This window comes from Pseudopodoces humilis, chromosome 16 (genome assembly GCF_049639895.1).
Source record: "Pseudopodoces humilis isolate 2021_Gansu_Grassland_sample_001 chromosome 16, ASM4963989v1, whole genome shotgun sequence".
NCBI lineage: Eukaryota > Metazoa > Chordata > Aves > Passeriformes > Paridae > Pseudopodoces > Pseudopodoces humilis.
The window spans coordinates 12688361-12707737 of NC_142215.1; the positions used below are offsets into that span (position 1 = coordinate 12688361).

The window sequence follows — 19377 nt, forward strand, 5'->3', positions numbered from 1 at the left end:
TTCTTTAGTATTTGACCCTTGATTATCCCTTTAATAAGACAGCTGCTCCTGTTACCATTTATCTTTAGCATGTAGTTTCCTCTTTCTTACTAAATATTAGTTAATACAAAACCAACACAAATGTGTTGTGTGCTTCTGTTGTATATTAGCTGTGTATTCTCACATACATTAAACTGCAAGGATACCTCTGGTACTCCTCTCATGCCTGTGACTGACAGCTGTGCAATGCCCACCAGTCTGTTAGAACTATAAAAACTATCAATTTTTGACTTCACCTAACTGAAGCCAGGTGGGATGTGTTGAACTAATTTAAACAACATAATAATTGCAGCTTTTGTGTGCATGTGCTTTCACAAGTTAAAATGCCTAGACAAATCTATTTATCCCTAATCAAAAGTGCACTTTTATCAGACCCAGCCTTGCCTTGTGGCCAGCCTTTCAATATGCTCAAAAGACAGTGTCAATATTAAATCAGCTGTTAAATACTTCCTCAGAGCAACACTATCAAAGTTCAAGTCTGGTGCTAAGAGAGAACTCAGGACTGGAGGTAAAGAAATTAAGACAGCTGAAATACATTTCAGCTTTTGAACAGAAATTAATTTTGTGTTAACAGAATTAATATGAAGTTCTTTAATTGAGCAGTCATTAGCATAAAGAGGGCTCAGTGAACTGAGCCAGCAACTGCTTCCTATTAAAGTGGCAGAGCTAATGAGCTGTTTAAGTACTTTTTCTTTGCAGATATGATCAGGGTCAAATAGGTCTCTAAAATTAATACATTACTTAAATCATACTGCTGCTACTTTAAAGTTGCACATAATTCTCGTTCTTTCTATGTCAACAGGACCTTTAAAAATTTTTACGTTTTTAGAGAATATTTTCTGAATTTGATTAGTGCTTTACTAAAAGGTCAAAATAGTTTGGACCCAATTCTCTGCTAGTATAAAGTGTAATAACCTCAACAATAACACAAAAGCCACACATCTCTGTGTATTTCCTCATTAATATATTCCCTTATTTTAAGTATTCTTGGTGAACCGTGGGTGTATTTGTGTGGCTCTCACTGTTCCCCCCTGTGCTATAAACAACTGCTTTACCCCACTGGGAGATTCTGTGCTCTACTTTCTGCTCTTCATCTGCCTTACCTGCCCAGCTCTGCCTCTGTGTCCTGAGAATGGCTCATATTAATGTCAGTTCCACAGCTGCATTAAAGACAGCCCTTTCTATTAGAGAAAAAAATTTGACATAAAACATGGTGTCAATCACTAAAATAACAGCTTTTGCTAGTTGCTAGCAGTGAAAATGGTAACTCAAAGATTAAGGCCTTTCTTTTGCATTGAGTAAGAAGCAGCTGGGATCTGTGAAAAATTTGTGTAAAAATACTTAATTAATAACAGCAGAAAATATCTGAAAAGAACTGTTTCACAAAGATTATATGAATCATGAGACCAAAACTAAAATTTTGAATCAAAATCTGCATTTCACTACTTGTTATATTCTTTATTATTTTATCTGTACATCCAGGTGGAAGTGTTCAGTGAATTGGATTTTATGAGATATAAACCAGTAATACAACTTTACAGACAGCTTCCCTCTTTTCTAGTGTCACAAGGGAATTAAGGAAAACCTGTGGCTGCTAAACATCTGAGCCAACTCTTTCATGTTCTTTATAAGCCATCTGATTTATCTAACGTTGAGGAATCATCTGCAAGATAAATGAATGTTTCTTGATTTAAAATATGACATAAGGGAAGTTTTTATTTGAAGGTTGGATGGTTTACATAATTGTAACAAAACATAAAATACAGTAAGTGCATACTAGGGGAATTGTTTTGTGGAAATATTTGCCTTTTTGTTGTGCAGCTGTAAGCATCATTCCTAGCAGCAGGTGAACTGATGTAATGTGATTGATTGCAGATTCCCTCAAGAGCTGAACATGGGAAAAATCAGTGCTGAAATCATGTGGACTCTGTTTGCCCAGGACATGAAATATGCTCTGGAAGGTAATTAGAATAAACTATTAATTACACTAGTGAGTTCACCAAGACTGATTTGAACTGCAAGTGATACCTGGCATCAGATTTCTGTATGTGGTAAGAGGTTTCTGGTGTACTTGCTTAAGATGCTTTGTAAATTAGTGAAAAAGAAGGGTTATAAGGAATCAGAACATTGCACTGTGAATATATGATGAAGTTATCTGTGAAAGAAGAACACAAAATAATTGTGACTTGAAATGCTGCTTCTTAGATGTGATAAAAATCTTCAGTGTCCAAAGAGACACACATGTGCTTGCTAGAGAGCATTGCAGACACTCCTATTTTTCTCACTAGCTAAAAATTGCTAACTTGCCCATAAGGAACATTTGCAGAAAGAAATTATGGAGAAAGCACATTCTTTTAATTAAATCTTTTTGTGTTCAAAAGGCAGGAAGTATTCATTCTAGTTCCAGGAGAATCAAATGCAGTTTCATTTTATCTCTTCAGATGTTGTGGTTAACCATTGTTAAAATATATGGGTTTTTTTAAATAGCAGATTGTCTCCAACTAATGACTTCAAACACACAATAAAATATGGTTATTGCAGCAAACCAAGTAAAAATACCTGGCATAACTGGCATTGTCTTTAGTCAAGTCTGCTACTAATTACAGAGTAAGTCTGCAAAGGGTGAGAAAAAATATATGAGGTTGGATTTAAAATACGATGCAGTTCAACAGGCATAAAGGAAGATTAAAAAACCCAAATATTTGAAGATTCACTTCTATATTATTCTCTCTGGAATGTCTAATGCAATAATATCGGTGCAGTGGTGCTTTGATGACATCACAGATTTTTATGATGATAAAGAGAAAAGATGAGTGGTTAGAATGGCTGTTGATGGAAGAACGTTTTGTCCATCTGCTGTTGTGTTACTCTATTTTGTTGATTGTGTTATTTGAATGTGTAACTTCCATACTAAGCAGAGCAGAGGAAAAAGAGGAGGAAGGAAAGTAATTAAAATACATACAATGACAACAGAAGGCATGGCACATCTTAGATGTGGTAAGAAACTATTGTTTCAAAGTGTTATTCTGTAGTCATGTCAGTGAATCAGAAGTACAAGTCTGAGAAGGAAATCATCCTTTAAGAGTGATCAGTGAAGGTGCAAGCTTTCAAGAGCTGAGAAACATGAAGACCAAGTTAGAGCCACTGGTTAAAGAATATTCCTGGTTCCACTAGTGAAACAACCTATCTGGAGAGGCTGTCAGTCAGGAACAGCTCTCAGAAAACTGCTGTTCAGCAGCTCAGCATTGTGATTCCCTTACAGATAGCACAGATTACTGAAGATTTCTAATATCCAGTTGCCATTTCTAATAGCCAGTTGCCATGACTTCATAACCTTGGGTGTGGAATTATAGTCTGCACAAAGACATCCCTGAGCTCGTAGTGCTTTAGCCATGGAACTATAAACATTCTTCAACAAAATCATTCACAAAACATCACTCACACTATTTGCTCATTAGAGCACACTGATGACTCAAAAGGCAGCTTTGGATCAAGCTGTAGTTTGTTTCTTTGTTGTAAGGAATAGAACAAGAAGCTCTTAAGAAAGAGTTAATTATAAAATATATGAAGTGTGGTTGTTTGGACCGAACCAGGACTTTAAAATAAATATTAATGTTAATATTAATCCTAATTCTTCAGAGAGAGATGTAGAAGGCATTTCATTTATGTTCCAGACCATTCCCTGAATGTGGTGTCATTTCTGTGTTGCTGTGGATACTATCTGAGGAGAGGAAATGCCGTTGTTGGCATTAGGAATTCTAAACTGCTCCCAGAAACATTAGTGAAATAGTTCCTGCATATAAATAATAATTAAGGGAAATTGAAATTAGTGCAAGCTATTCTTTTGAAATCAGCATAAATTATTATAAATATACACAATTTCACATTCTATGATTTCATTCCTAAACAGGAACCTCAATAAATCTAGTCACAAAATATAGATCAGTATACTGTTCCTCCACCCACATTTGCTGGGATTTGAATTATTAATTTTTCCATAGATATTCTATAAACTGGGTTTAACTCACTTGTTGATGGCAATAATATTTTTTTCTTTAAATTCTATAAGATTAGAAGCAAGCTCTTAAATACATTCACAGTTGGTCCTCATGGTTTTAATGGAGTTCATTAAAATGCATTGCATTCTGCTATGCCACTCTCGCCTTCCAAGTTATTAACATAGGCTACCATCTGTTCATACCTAGAGTCCAGGGCTGTGATTGCAATCTTTCCCTACTCCTATTTAGAGTTAATCTCCTGAAGCAGCATCTTTTGTGTTACAAAGTTGATTCCTTTCTGCATCCAATCAAGAAGCACTGAACTGGTCCAGCATTGTTTGCAAAAGGATTGCTCGTGTGATGAAAAAGATTACATTAGCTCAACTGAGATCCTGTTTCCAGTTCTACCCACTTTATGTATTCACAAATATATCCAGCCACACCCATCAGTTTAAATTCAGGAAATAAGAAGACAGCAAACACTGGGGTATCATCTTTCCATTCATTTTCCCTTTTTCCTGAGCACAGGTCAGAATGGCTGTTCCGGCTCTCTCCATACAGCTGAATCCCGCCTGGATCTGCTCATGGGGTGTGTGCACTGCAGACTGCTGCCCTCCAGCAGTGCCCTCTGCCCACCTCCTCTTGTAGAACAAGCCAGCAGGCCTGGGAGGGGCACCAGCCAGCACCACACACCCTCTGCTTCTCTTCTCCCTTGGTCCTTGCCAGGACACTCCAGCAAGGAGGCTGCTGCTGTGGCAGGGAGAAGTCAGAGGGGACAGCAGCTGCCATGGCAGTGGTCTTTGGCTAAAGGGCAAAGCCATGTCTCTGAGAGTACCAAGGCAGTAAATTGGCTTTGGGGGAGCAGCTCAGTGTTTTGGTGAGGGAGGAAAGGACATCCCAAAGCACAGTTCAGGTCTGCACAGCTGCCAAGATCAGGGCTACACTGTGCCAAGCTGACATGCCTTGGTAACAAAACTGTACTAAAATCTGGTATTGAGTTCATATTTCATTCTTGATTTTCTTCCAGTTGAAGTTAATTCAAATGTTTAGCCTTTGTGTAGTGTTAAAAGTTTTAGGCAGACTTTAACAAATTGAGTTCACACCAGTTATATTTCTTTTTTCTGGTCTAACGGATTATTTTCATGTATAGATTTTGCTTGAAGAAGGTATCACCTGTTTTTCTTTGAGAATTGGCTTCATTAGATTTGGTCTCTTTGGGGTGTTTTTCTTCTTTGCAGGTTATTCATGAAATATCAGTGGTTTTCATGGTAGATTATAGATTGTTGTTTGGTATTTAGTTTACACAAACATCTGATCTTATAGAATGTTAACATTTTTGTACTGTCTGATCCCCCAATTATTCCATATTTATGATGCAAACAAATGAGAACAGAGAGAGAATTTCACCAACAGTGCATATGATTTGTTACTGACTTCATATGGTAGAAAATCTTTTCCTTTACAAGTATGAAGATGCAAGGGTTAAAAGAGGATGAGAGAGTAATAAGCTGAAATTAGACATGCAATTGCAAAGTATTTTTTTTTATTCTTTGTCATCAGTGTCTTTTTTTAGACCTTTTGGATCTGTAACTTTTGAGTAGGTCAGATCAAATGTCTGAAACTATCCAGTCTGTTAGAAAGAGAACATCTTAATTGCTGTTATTATAGTAATCTAATTCCGGTAGTGGCCAGAAGTCAAGACCAGAATCAGGCCAGAAATTAGTTGGCTGCTGTGTAAATATAGCAATAGACAGTCTCCATCCTGCAGAGCTAGGATTCTAAAGGCCTTATAAAAGTAGGAAAAGGAGGTAGTCATTCCACCATTTTATGAGTTTAATGTAGATTTGCTTTTCAAGTTTGCTGGTGTCTTCAGTGCTTAAGAAGATACTATTTTCCTGTTTCCCTGACAGATACTTCTGTGACAGAAACTGATAAAGTGATTTGAAAGAGGAGAGGCAGGGAGCTGATGCTGAGCACACAGCATAGAAAAAAGCCAAAAAGGCTAGTGCCGCCCAGGGAAAGGTCACGCCATTTGGTGGCAGATTTCAAGTTTATTTTCACTCCAAATTTACAATTTACAAAGTTCCCCTTATGTTGGAATATAGTCTTGGTCTAGGGAAGGCTACAGAGGTGAAGGAAGGTAAGACTGAGGATTTGTAAAGATCAAGAAGGCAGCATCTACAAGAATGCAGGATGTCATCACTATCAAAATATAAAACCTTTTTATTTTAGTCAGTCTCATTTCTGCATTGGCACTTTTCAACAAATGTATTCTGTGCTTATCTTTTCAGACACCTGAGGAATTAAGAGTCCTCTATGGCAACTCAGAGAGTCTGTAAAGGCAAATGAAAGGAGATTACAGTTGGAGTTAAACCTTCCTTTGGCAGATAAGATAGAATGTTGTTGTGATCAGAGGAAAAGGGGAGTTAGAAACGTTCTTTATTCACCTTGACAGACAAGGATGGTAGTAACAGCAGGTACATTCTGTATGTCCTGAGGGGCTGAGCTTTGTGAATGTGAGAATCCACCTGTTGAGGGCAAAGCAGAGCTCTCCAGGCTTGCCTAAAAAGCACCATAGCCATGCCAAATGGCACTATTTTGTTGGAGTTAATTAGACTCAGTAGTTAAGACAGATGAAGTGGACAAAACTGCTCCCATGGGGCTGAGTTAATACTTCTTCATGGATTCATATTGAGCTGTTGCACTGCGTAATCTGACTTGGAACGACCTCAGAGTTCTCTGGTATGGCACAACCTTGTGGTTGGGACTATTATATCTAGAATTTCCTTGTTCTCTAACCCATTTTCTTGGATTTTACACATTGAACCATCATCAGAACACTGAGTAGTACCAAACTACAAGTCTACAGTAATATTAGTAAGCTAAGCTTCTCTGACTGTAGGTGTGTTCATGGTGCCAGATTTACTAGAAAAAATGTAGTGCATCAGTGAATGTCTGACTTCATCTTAAGTTGTCACACAATACTAGCAGTGTATATTGTCCTATGTATTTAATAATGATAGCTCTGTCCTTATTTATTCTTTTTCTAACCAATTACTATTGCTCTTGTTCTTAAATATTATTATTAACTCTTACTCAGGGAATCACTTATTGTAAAAAAAATTGTGTATAAACTTTTCCTGATCATTGCCTAATTGTGACAAAGGCAGTTTTTTTGTTAGTCCACTTATACTGGCATCGCCATGCTGGGTAGGTTATGAGTGTAAATGGTGCTTTAAATGAACCCTACATTGATTAATAATTACAGGTTATTTCTATATCACATGGCCCTGCCCTTTCCACAAATGAGTGAGTTGAAGGGAGAAGTTCAGCTGGATGGGCTGTATATCACCTGTAGCAGCAGGGGCAGGCAAGACCTCCTTCAGAGTTTGTAGGTATCTTAATCCAAAAGAATATTTTGCTGCTTCTTTCTTCTTGCCCTTGATTACAGTTCTTTACCACTACGAGGTTCTTCTTGGCCTTGATTACAGTTCTTTACCATTACGATTATGCCCCTTTATTCCATCTCACGTTTTTACAGGAGCAAGATTTAAATCTTTTGTCTGAACTAATTTTATGTATGGGGAAGGAAAACAAGAACCCCAAACAAAAAAAATACTCTAAGCAAAAATGTGGCTTTGTCCCTTAAAGGACCTGCATTGTTTAGTGCAGCTCTGCATCTGCTGGATGGGGAAAACTTTCATCCTTTTTTTTCTCAAGGGGTTTGTTCCTCTTATCTCTGTCAGAGTGGAGCTGCATAATTCTCACACAGCTGCAGTGGAACATACGTGCTGCACCTCTTCCTGCGTTCTGTGAGCTAATCACAAAATTAATCCCCTTATATTTTGGACTTAATTGAGAAACAGTAACTAATAACAACTTTCTGGAAAAGAAATACCTTTCTTTATCAACTATAATACAATATTTGAGTTAAAGAAAATTAAAAATAACAAGAAACCTCTGCTATTTTTAATCTTGCCCATTTTTACTAAGACACCGCTTTAAAGCTTTCCTTGCATAGCAGCTGTTCTTCTCCTAGTCTCTCTTTTCTTAGGTCAAAGACTCAGTGTTTTACTCTCAGGCATATTCCACTTGTGGAGATTCACTTGTGTCTTTCTCCTATAGAATCTGAGGTCAATTTCCTCTTATGGGCAAGTGCATTAGTTCTAAACTAAACGTTTGATACTGCTTCACCCCCAGGAAAATGGAATAAATCTGTTAAAACTGTTTGTTTCCACATTATCTTTTAATAAGCCTTAAGTGCAATTTGCTGGGTAAGAATTAGAGAACACCTCTCTGGTTTTGCATTTGCAGGCAGAACCAAATAGAACACAGGTAATTATTTAAGTGCAGCCTCACATTTATCTTCCTGCTGGATTCTTCCTGGCTTGTACTTCATTTTACTAATTGCTTCTAAAATGCAAGCATGCCTATTTGATAAGGTTTCATGCTCACTTCGCATACTAGTGATGAGGCAAAGAGCAGAGAATCAGGTCTTCATGGACAGACACAATTTTTTAAAAAATTAAGAAATAAGTAAATGGAAGAAGCCTATCACAAAAATTACATTGAAGATGCACAGCTGAGTATTTAGTAGTTCCAATGCTACTGAAATGCTCTTTGTTACCTTTATTGTTTTCCATCTCAGATTCAAGCAATATACTGTCAAATCATAAAAACATGGAATGGTTCAATGGTTATGATTAATGTTAATAAGATATCATAGTTAATTTGCCTGAGTAATTTGAAACATTTAGGCAATGTAACACAGTTGGTAAAAAATGGCAGATGCAATTAAAGTAGAAGATAGGGTAGTTTGCAGCAGGTTCATACATCCCTCATGACTCTACATATTGCATCTCTTAAGTAGAATATGACATTGGTATTTGATGGCCTTGAAGTTCCCATGAGACATTTACCTCTCCCAGGGAGCCACGTACAGCTCTTCCTTTTCTGACACCAGGCAGGTGACCCTGAGCTGTCCTGCACCTGCAGGGAAATGTCAGGCAAAGCAGAGCACTGAGCAAATGGCCTCTTGGTTTGAGAGCTTCTCACTGAATGTAAGGGGCAATGTCACATCAGCTTTTACAGCGCACTGCAGTAAGTCAGGGATTGATTAGCCGCCTCCACTGCAGGCAAGGAGACAAAAAAGAACAGCAAATCCATTTTTCCTCACCATTCAGAATAAGAGAGTCTGTCTTCCTTCCCTGATGTCTGTCACAGAAACACAGAATGTTAGGGTTGGCAAGCACCAGTGGAGATCATCTAGTCTAACCCCCCTGTTAGTCAAGGCAAAGTCACCGGGAGCAGGTGACAACAGGAATGTGTCCAGGCAGGTTTGGAATGTCTCCAGAAGAGGGAGACTCCATGACCTGCCTGGACAGCTGTTCCATGCTCTGCTGCCCTCAAAGAAAAGTTCTTCCTCACGCTGAGATAAAACTTCTTGTGTTTTAGGTTATGGCCATTGCTCCTTTTCTTGTTGCTGGGCACCACCACAAAGAGTCTGGCACCATCCTCTTGGCATCCTCCTTGGAGATGTTTATATGCATTAATGAGCTCTCCCCTGAGTCTTTTCTTCTCCAGACTAAACAGGCCCAGATCCCCTCCTAAGTCTCCCCTCATAAGAGAGATGCTCCAGACTACTCATAATCTTTGAGGCATCCACTGGACCCTCTCTAGTAGCTCCTCTGCCCAGGGAGGAAATAAAACTCCATAATAAGGAAATCTTTGAAGACCTACACTGCCTTTCTTAATTTATGCATGTTGCCTTAATAAGTGTACTTGGTCTCTTTTTTCTTCAGTTTCCCATCTGGACAGCTTCATCACCCCATGGAGATATTCCAGATGCAGTCCATTACATTTGTGAACTGTCCAAAGATATTTTGATGAAAATTTCCAAGTAAATGCAGAGAAAAGATTGACTGTGTAGAAGTGTGTTGTGAAAGATACAATATATTTTTTAAAGGAAAATTAGAGGGGAATTTAGAGAGATATATAATCCAAAAAGGAGGTAATGACAGAAGTTTTTCAGGTTTTTGTTTATAATATTCATCTTGACACAAAAAGCCCTTTCAGAAAGGTCAGTAGTATTTCACATTATAAAAATCAATATAAATTTTACATAATTATCAATTGGTTATGTTCTACTGTCTATTTCAGTTAATACCCAGCAACTTCTATTGCCTTTAGCAAAGTACAAGAATCTTGGGATGAGATTCTAGTAGAAAGTAATGTTTCCTTCTAAATCAGTGATGAACATCGAGTTAATTTTTTTCTTCATTTGTGGCTTGTTTGCTTTTCTGTTCATACAATTAGAGGCTCCAGGTTTCTTTCAGCAGTATAGGGATTAAATCTAGAACACTATAGGCATAATACCCACATTAAAAGAGGCTGTGGCATAGCAACCACTCCTGTATTGTGGGAAAATTGCACTGGGATCAGGTGCACTGAGCATTAACTTCTACTTTTATCCAAAACATAGGTGCATCATTCAGCGTAACATTCCCACAATGATTCAGAGGGAGGAATACCAGTTCGTACCCAGTCCATATCATTCCTTGCCAGAGCTTCCTCTAGCTATATTCAGTTTTGTGTTCCCAATTACCCTTCCCAATTATATGACTGCAAGTTTGGAAATAGCAGGTTTTCTGAAACAGCAGCTCTGGAAGAAATAGATAGCAGCTGGTAGTCTCTGGAAAGATTGGTAGGTAATTATTGCAAATAATATGGAATTATGTCACAATGGTTGAAAATAGCAGCTGAGTTTTGATGAGAAAATTTGCAGCTAATCCAAACACAAATCCCATATGCTTAGTTGCAACCATTTGTGTTTAATAAACTGTAGAGCAGTAGACTGTATATCAGTCAAACTAGCTGGTTGTGATGTAATTAATTTGCTACACATAAATATTCTTTATAGTAGTTATTAATCCCTGAAACATTATCTATAAAGCCTGAAAACTGGACAAGTTTGGTTTTTTTAGAAAGATATTTTTATGTTTATGAAGTCTATTAGTTCATTTTTTACAGACTAATTTCCTTGAAGTTCTTGTTCATAAAGATTTGAAATATACTTTAAACCATCTTATTAGAATCCTTCAAGCAGCTTAACCGCATGTTTTTATAAAAAAATACTGGCTTGGGAACTTCTGTAGAAAAAAATTGCCCTGAGTTTTTGTAGCCAAATAAGAAAAATCAGAGTTGAACAAAATATCAATTTGATTATCTGAATATTTAACATGTTCATCTTTTGTGAAGGTTGTTAGATTACCCTTTTTACCTTTTATAGCAACTAATACGTATCAAAAATTACATGGAAACTCAGAGTAATGTTATTACCTCAAGGTTAAAAAGAAAAAAAAGATTCTGTAGTGAGCAAGATTCTATTCCAGTTTGTTACATGACATTGTCTTTAGTGTATGTAGATATTTCTGCTTAGTAAGTCATCGTTATGACTTTTGTTTGTTGCTTTAAGAAAATCTTCTCAACTTTCTTCAGCAATTGCTGGAAAAATCAGCAAAAAATCAAACATAATTCCAAAGTACTGTTGTTTGGTCAAGGCCTGTGCGGAAAGTGCCTTGGATTATAGTCCTTCCTATTATGTTTCTTTATAAGTCTTTTATGTAAAAGAACTGCTGCCTGCCATTGAATTATGTGCCAGATACAGCACATATCACCAGGTCTCTGCTGATTTCATCACATAGCAAGTTCTTTTGCATATATTAATGCATCCCTGTAATAGCTTTTAAAAACAATCTCTCTTCAGTCTTGGTTATACAAAGAACATTTGAGCAGATTTTATTTTTTTCCTCAGTGCTGTTGCTCACTGGAGGCCTTCTTGAGGGGGTTCCCATCTCTGTGGTTTGTACCAGTGAGGAGGAACAATTCCACACAGTTTTCATTGTGGTTGCAGTTGCTGTAAGTTTCTGTTGCTGCAAGCCTGTGGAAGCACATGTGCATTACAGCATCACCCCTAAGGATATATTCCCCCCCACCCCAAGTGGCATCAACAATGTAAAAAAGTTACACTTAATGGAACTGCAATTCCTAAAAGCAGCTAAAGTGCCCCATACACACAACTGAAGTTTATAGATGGTGCAGTTTACAAGAATCTTATCAGTATTTTTTCATTGATGCATGACACAGTGATATACAAAATGCCAGAATGGGAGCTGAACATGACCTCTTCACAAAACTTATTAGATGCTTATAGAAATATGCTGCACTACAAGGAATGTTTCAGAAAAGGAGCAGCACAAAATAAAAAATATTATCAGCATTAGGTTTGCTGTACTGGAGTTTTCCTTGCCTAGAATCAGTTAGATTCTGATAATGTTAAGGTATTTCTGTCATCGTCTCTCCAGAGAGCACATTTGTACACAACTGACAGGTTTAGTTCCAGACTGTCTCAGTAGTATAATAATTTTGGAAAGCAAGAGTGAACTTTTTTAAATTGTTATATTATGCAGCTACTACAACTGTCTTCCAGAAAGCCCAAAATGGGTGTCTGTATAGGGAAACATGGCACTAGCTTTCCCTCCGGGAAAATAGACACAGATCTCCAAAATGCATCCAGGTATCCTGTGCTGGCTCACATTTACATTAGCTTGTGCAAGTTTTTCAGAAATTAAGAAAGCAATCTATTGGTCCTAATCTAAATTCAGAACACCTACAGTGATGTTGCTGCACTTTGTAACCAAAATCCATGGTTACCATGGATAAACCCATCTATCATCCAGTTAAAATTGTCACTGCTGACTCATAGGGGCACCTGTTTGCTCCCTTCTTTGGTTTAACTGAAGAGGTAAAATTCTTTCATACTGAATGGCCTCATATGTCCTGTGAAGTGTTTGCTGATGTTCTCATACATTAATATCAGGAATTCTGGGTGTTTTTTTCACTTATATGTAACTAGAAATAATATCCTGGGAGACTCTTTAAATATTCTCTACAAGGCATAACAGCCTGCAGAAAAAAAGTTCCATTATTCATGAACTACTTTTGTGCTCATTTTTAATGTGTTATAAATTTTAACCTTAAAAAGAAAATATCTGTGAATGGTATGTATAAGTTGTACCCTCCTGGACAAGTTTGCCAATTAGTGGCAGTAGCTCATTTCTAAAATTGAAATAAGCATTTCCTTGGTTTGTGATACTATAGCAAACATTCTCAAGTTACATTGTATAATCTAGCAACTCATTTATGCAAAGCTTGAATGAAAAAAAGTGCTCTTCGTTTCAGAAATTCCACTCTTTTGGGATGCAATCTAGGACAGATTTTTAACAATGACTTCAGCGGGAGATGTGCAGTGAATTTCATAGCAATAACATAATTGTACTCAGTGAAAGACTGGTCTACCTTGTAAGAATACCTTCTATAGAGCAAATGTTTTATATAATAGTTTGTGAAAAACCTGCTGCCTACAAAAAAAGTAAGATTTCTCAGAGCCATGAGAGAAGGCAACATCTTTCTCTCTGTGCTCCTGTTTAATGCTTGTAACAATGATACTGGGCTGGGGAGAGTTTGTAGTAGCATGAAGATGAATAAATGCAATATTTAAACAGAAACTGATTTAGTGATTTTTCTTGAGTTTGGTGGAAAGGCAGTGAAGGTGAAAATGCTACTGCAATGCTAAAAAGGCAATAAAAGCCCACAAGGTCACTTCATAAGCTGATTTGCACGAAACTTAGTAACTCACTGCATAATAAAATGCATCTGAAACACTCACTCGTCAGATGGCATGGTGTACTACTGGAGTCCTGATTTGGCATAATAATAAAACTAAACATTTCCTTTTAATGTACCTGACTAGATCTGGAAACACAGAATGTGTCTTTCAGAGTGCATTTTCACTGACAGGAAATCCAATGCTACTTTCAAGTGTATGACAGAGGATGTGATGTTCCTGCTGTTACAGAAAATTAGGTTCCCATCCAAATACAGTAGATTTGTCTAAAGCTGTGTTGCAAAGCAAGCAGAAGTAAGGAGGTTTGGAACTGGTAAGTTCTTAATACATAGTATTTACACAAAAACATTATTCCTGCTGAGCATGTGTATTAGGTCATTTTTTAAGGGAGCTGGGAAAAGAAATTACTCTTTTGCTTAGGAAAGGATGTGCAAGTGACATGACACCTCAAACAAATGAGACCTGTGGACATTTTAGGAAGCTGTGAGCAGTAAATAAAGGTATGATTATTCTTCCCAAAACTTGTGGATCCCTGGTTTCATGCTGGGGGAGAAGGAAATGAAAGATTTGAGCAAGGATAAAGTGCCTGTTAGCTAAGGGATAGTAGGAATGGAGCTGTCCAGGTCTGCAGTGGCTGGGTGAGTAATGCAGACCATAGTGCACAAGTTAAAACAAGGATCAAAATCCTGGAAGGAAGGTGGACATTTGTTCCAAACAAATTAAATCAGATTTCAGAAATGCAGAAAGTTATTGCAGGTGGCTCCATGACTTCTGCCACCCACCTCCATCTGCAAATTCAGTATGTGGAAAACAGGAGGACACTGAGAAGGTGAAGTCTGAAAAATTTCAAAACCACTTCATCAAACCATCTTTTTTCACTTGTGCCATAAATCAGATGGCTGTAGAGCTGTGGAGTTTTTCCCTCTTTCTTTTTCTTAGCTCTGGTGAATACAGGTTTCACACATTCACGTAGGACTGGCATTTATAGCTGTTACTTCCTTTGGCTACTACACCGCCATGGTTGTCTTTTCCAGCTTGACATTCAAAAGCTTCTTAACCATTTTGTAGCAGCCAAAGGAGGATATAAAGAATGGAAGTCAGCAAATTTGTGGTTTTTTCTCACTGCAGCGAAGAGAGGGGAGAAGCCTGATTTGTGGTTTGGTTTTTGTTTTTCCTAGCAGTACTCCAATCCTGAAAATTGAAACTGTTGTGGTATTCCTACCTCTAGAAAAATCAAACCAATTATGCTTTAAAACACAAGTCCTGTATTATTATGTCACTGGTGCACTGAGGCACAAGAATGTTATTTACTGTTAGAACACTATTAAGTGTTTTTATTTCCACTCCTTCTATTGCAGAACATGAAAAGCAGCGATTATGCAAAAGCACAGATTATATGAATTTGCACTTCAAAGTGAAATGGTTTTATAATGAATATGTGAGAGAACTCTCTGCTTTCAAGGATGCAGTGCCTGAATACTCTCTGTAAGTGATGTTTCGGGAAAGCTTCTGTGAATCTGGGCTTTGTGCAAGGTTTGTTTTGGTCAAATATTTATGCTCAGGTTTGTGTGAGATCTGGAGGTGTGTAGCACCCAACAACTACATTTTGCACTTTATTCTCTTTAATTCTTCATTCTGTCAAGTGGAATAGTCCAGGTGCTAAATGTGCAATTAGCTATTTCATAGGTTTCTACAGTTGTAACTCCAGGTCATCAGAGATGACAAAATGCTTTGGTCAGAAAATGTCTGTGGAAGGTAGGAGATGTGGGAACAGCAGCATTATTAGTTGCAGGTCCCTGCATTTGTTTCATAACCAAATTTGGATACAGCTGTAGTGCTAACAGGATATACTACTGGAATCATTCTTACTGGATTGGATTAATACTCAGCTGCTGGCTTTGTTTGCACCTGTCTTCCTGCAAGAAATATATTCAGTATATGAGCTACCCTTAATCTTCTGCAGTTCTGCTGGTTAGCTGAGATGGTTTGAGACCTGTTATTATTTTTTTTAAGAAATGAAAGAAAAATAAAACACAGCTGATTTTTACTAAAACAAAGTTATGCAAAAATTACTTCAGATACAAATAAAAAATAAATGTTACCAAAAAGCCATTATTGATAGAAGGTGCATTCCTGCTATGCTTCACTGGTAGAAAGTTGGCTACTGCCTATTTTACATCACCAGAGTGAGAGCCTTGTGAAACTGAAGCCTGAAAAGCCTTTTGGTAGCTGCAGCATTTTGGTGACAAAAATTTTTCCAGGGTTGTTGGAATGTTTAGCAATTAGAACACATACAAAAACACGAGGTGCCAAACTGCTGGGTAGTACGACATCTCTCCTCTTGCCATCTTCATGAAATATACCTACTTTACTTTACAAAATTGCTTTTAATTTTCAGGTGGTTTGAACCATTTGTCATTCAGTGGCTGGATGAAAATGAGGATGTCTCAATGGAATTTCTTCATGGAGCACTAGAAAGAGACAAAAAAGATGGGGTGAGCCTTTTTAAGGAAGAGAATAAATAAATTATTAAGACATATATTATTACAAAACCAGAAGTATATTTGGTCCCACAACATCCTTCTTAGACTTCAGGAGATAACAGCTTTTGGAAGATACCTTACAGAGAAATTCCTGTTCTAATTCCCTCTGATTCCTTCTGCCTAAATCCCCACAGAATTTATTCTATGGTATCATTTCATTAACCTATGATGTCATAATGGTGTCATGAATGAAAATTCTGGTTTATTTTTAAAAGGTTCAAAAGTATCAGAAAAGTTAAAAGCCACATTTCTTAGTATTACCAATGAGACTTTTCTTTTTATCACTTTTTTTGATTCTAGGAGGATTTTCAAGTATAAGAATCAATGAATACAGTTTTGATCTCTGAACAAATACTGACATTTGAATGTTTCTCTCTAGTTTCAGCAAACATCAGATCATGCCCTCTTCTCTTGTTCTGTGGTTGATGTCTTCACACAGCTCAATCAAAGCTTTGAGATTATTAGGAAATTGGAGTGTCCTAATCCAGAAGCACTATCTCATTTAATGAGAAGGTTTGCAAAGGTAAATTAAAGCCAATGCATCTCAACTAAGCTTCAGAGAGAATGACACTGTTGCCATGTACTTGAAAGATAAGTGATTCCAGTGCTTTTTAGATTCAATGGTTTTTATCTACTTGGGATCCTTAGAAAGACATGATGTTTGTGGCTTTGTGGTTTTGTCTACTTTGTCAAAATGGTTTACCAGTTTGAGAATCTCTGAGATTTCACATTTATGCATTTTATACATATATGAATGCATCAATTGTTATCTTGCTAAGAACTGATTGCAGTTCCATTAATGGAGCCATTCATTGAAATGCAAGTAGCTAATTAGGCAGTGCAAGTGAAGGAAAAATTCCAGGTGTGGCAATAAAGAATTAAAGAATTACTACCTGAGGTGGTAGTTATTCACCTGCTGCTTGATAAACTCAATTCTGCCTGCTTTCTATTTCAACAGTTACATTTCCTCACGAGCTCTGAATTTCTATTATAGTCCTGCTGGCTTTAGAAAAGTTCACATTTACATTTAATTCTGTTCTTTCATTGCAACTATTCTCCATCTGCAGACTTCTTATTTACATGATTATTGTAAGGTAACTCACATTGCCAGGCTTTGAACAGTGCTCCTCTTGTCTTATATTTCCATTATATTTCTAGTCTACATATTGTCACCCTGGAGGATTTTTTGAGCTTGCTACTGTTCCATTAATTATGTAGTACATTGCAAGGAGTAGAGTTCTCAGTGCTTCTCAAAAGCAGTACTGCTAAAATTAAACTCTCTGCTATTGAAGATTGCTTTACATTAAGAACTACCCACCAGCTGCTGTGCAAGGATTTGAAAATGTGATCACGAGATTGTTTTTATTATATCTAAAAAATATGATATACTATGTGCGTAAGCACCTGTAAAGCCTATTGTTCATACAAACCTCTCCTTTTAATAATTTTGGTTTACATTATGAAATTCACCATTTAAAAGAGCCTTCTCCTCTTCTAGACCATCAACAAAGTACTTGTTCAGTATGCTGCAATCATTTCAAGTTACTTCAGCTCCTATTGTGATAAAGAAAATGTGGTGAGTAAGAATCTATGGCTTTTTTCTGCCTCAGAAATTGCCTTTAAATTACTTACTGTACTTTTCAAAAATGTAATCACTTCTATATATGAAAAAGCATGAATGGAGGGAGGTCAGCATGTTTTCATAGCTACTTACAGTGTTGTGTAAAAGCTACAATAAGTGAAATTAGTTAAAAATCCTAGTTAATAATTTCAGTATTAAAGCTATAAAGTAAACAAAATGACTACAAACATGCTGTGGATAACAACCTAATACAATGGTGTACATGGTAAATGTATCATCTTGTTTCTCAAAGAGAGGAAAATACCTTTATTTAGGGTTTTCCCTTTGCATTGCCTTGCCTCTCTGTATCAGTTTGTGCATCAGGGAGTTTCGAAGATCCCCGTGCAGGGAACGTGTGCAGAGGTTTCTGCTGCTGCCCCTCACTGGGCTTTGCTTTACCCCTGCAGAGGGGAGAAGAAAATTGTGCTGTTTTGTTGCCTCACTGCTTTACAAGGGAGTTCCTAATGAAGGACCAGATTGCCACAGGCTCAGAAATAAATGAGATATGGACACTAAAGATGTAATTGAGCAAATGGAAACATTTTCAATACTTTAACAAGACCAAGGAAGAGTATTCTTGGGAACTGGCTTTTCAATATCATTGATATTCAATCAAAGCTAGCTCTCCCTTGGCAGGCAGCTTTTAGCACAATGCCTGCTGTATTTAGTAGTGTTTTGCTCAGCTGTACCAATCTGCAGTGGATCAATGACTGCAGCCCCATCCTCAGACTGTTCACCTTTAATGGTAGAGCCCTTAGCCCATCACAGATCTTAGCAGTCCTTGTGCCACATCCCTGTGTGTGACATCAGCCAGTGCTCTGTACAGTTCAGGGCAGTGTGGTCGTCTAGAGGTCACCTACACACAATAATAGAATTTAAAAAGACATCTATTGCAGCTAAATATCAAATATTGGGAGTTCCTATGAATCTAATGTTTATATTAAACAAAGCTCACTGCTTTCTAGAAGAAATTACTTCTAAAAAAGCATTGAATCGCTAATTGTTTGTCCAGTCCTTTGGCCTGTCCAATGGGATTTTTTTAATTTTTGGAGTGAATAATTTCTGAAGTCATCCTCATATACCCATCTTTATTAAAGCTTTAGATGCAATTAATCTCATTATGAATGAAATAATGTCTTGGGTTGGAAGGGACCTTAAAGATCATCTCCTTCCACCCCTCTGCTGTGAGCAGAGACACCTTCCACTAGACCAGGTATAAAGTATTGTATCAAATGCCTTTGAGTGACATACCTTTTTTTTACAGAATTTGCCTTACATGCTTTTATCTTAATAAAAGTTGATTTGATCTGGTAATTTCAGCTACAATAAACGTTCATCTGCATTGAAGTTGATAAAAGAGATTAAAATGAATACTTTTTATTATTTAAATTACAATTTGGCATTCTTTTTCAAGTCAATATTTTCAGTAATCTTATTAAACACTACTGAATGTACACATATACTGCTCAAATAAAAGCATATCAAAGATGC

The 19377-nt window shown here is 37.1% G+C and overlaps 1 protein-coding gene across 1 annotated transcript in view; it reads left to right on the forward strand.

Annotated features, from left to right (window-relative positions):
- UNC13C (unc-13 homolog C) overlaps window positions 1–19377 on the forward strand; it is a 120647-nt gene that overhangs the window by 69896 nt on the left and 31374 nt on the right. Inside the window, exons 17-21 of the mRNA XM_088062958.1 lie at window positions 1915–2000; window positions 15081–15207; window positions 16121–16217; window positions 16645–16788; window positions 17764–17841. Of these exons, the coding sequence (XP_087919084.1) occupies window positions 1915–2000; window positions 15081–15207; window positions 16121–16217; window positions 16645–16788; window positions 17764–17841 (532 nt within the window). The remainder of the gene's footprint in view (window positions 1–1914; window positions 2001–15080; window positions 15208–16120; window positions 16218–16644; window positions 16789–17763; window positions 17842–19377) is intronic.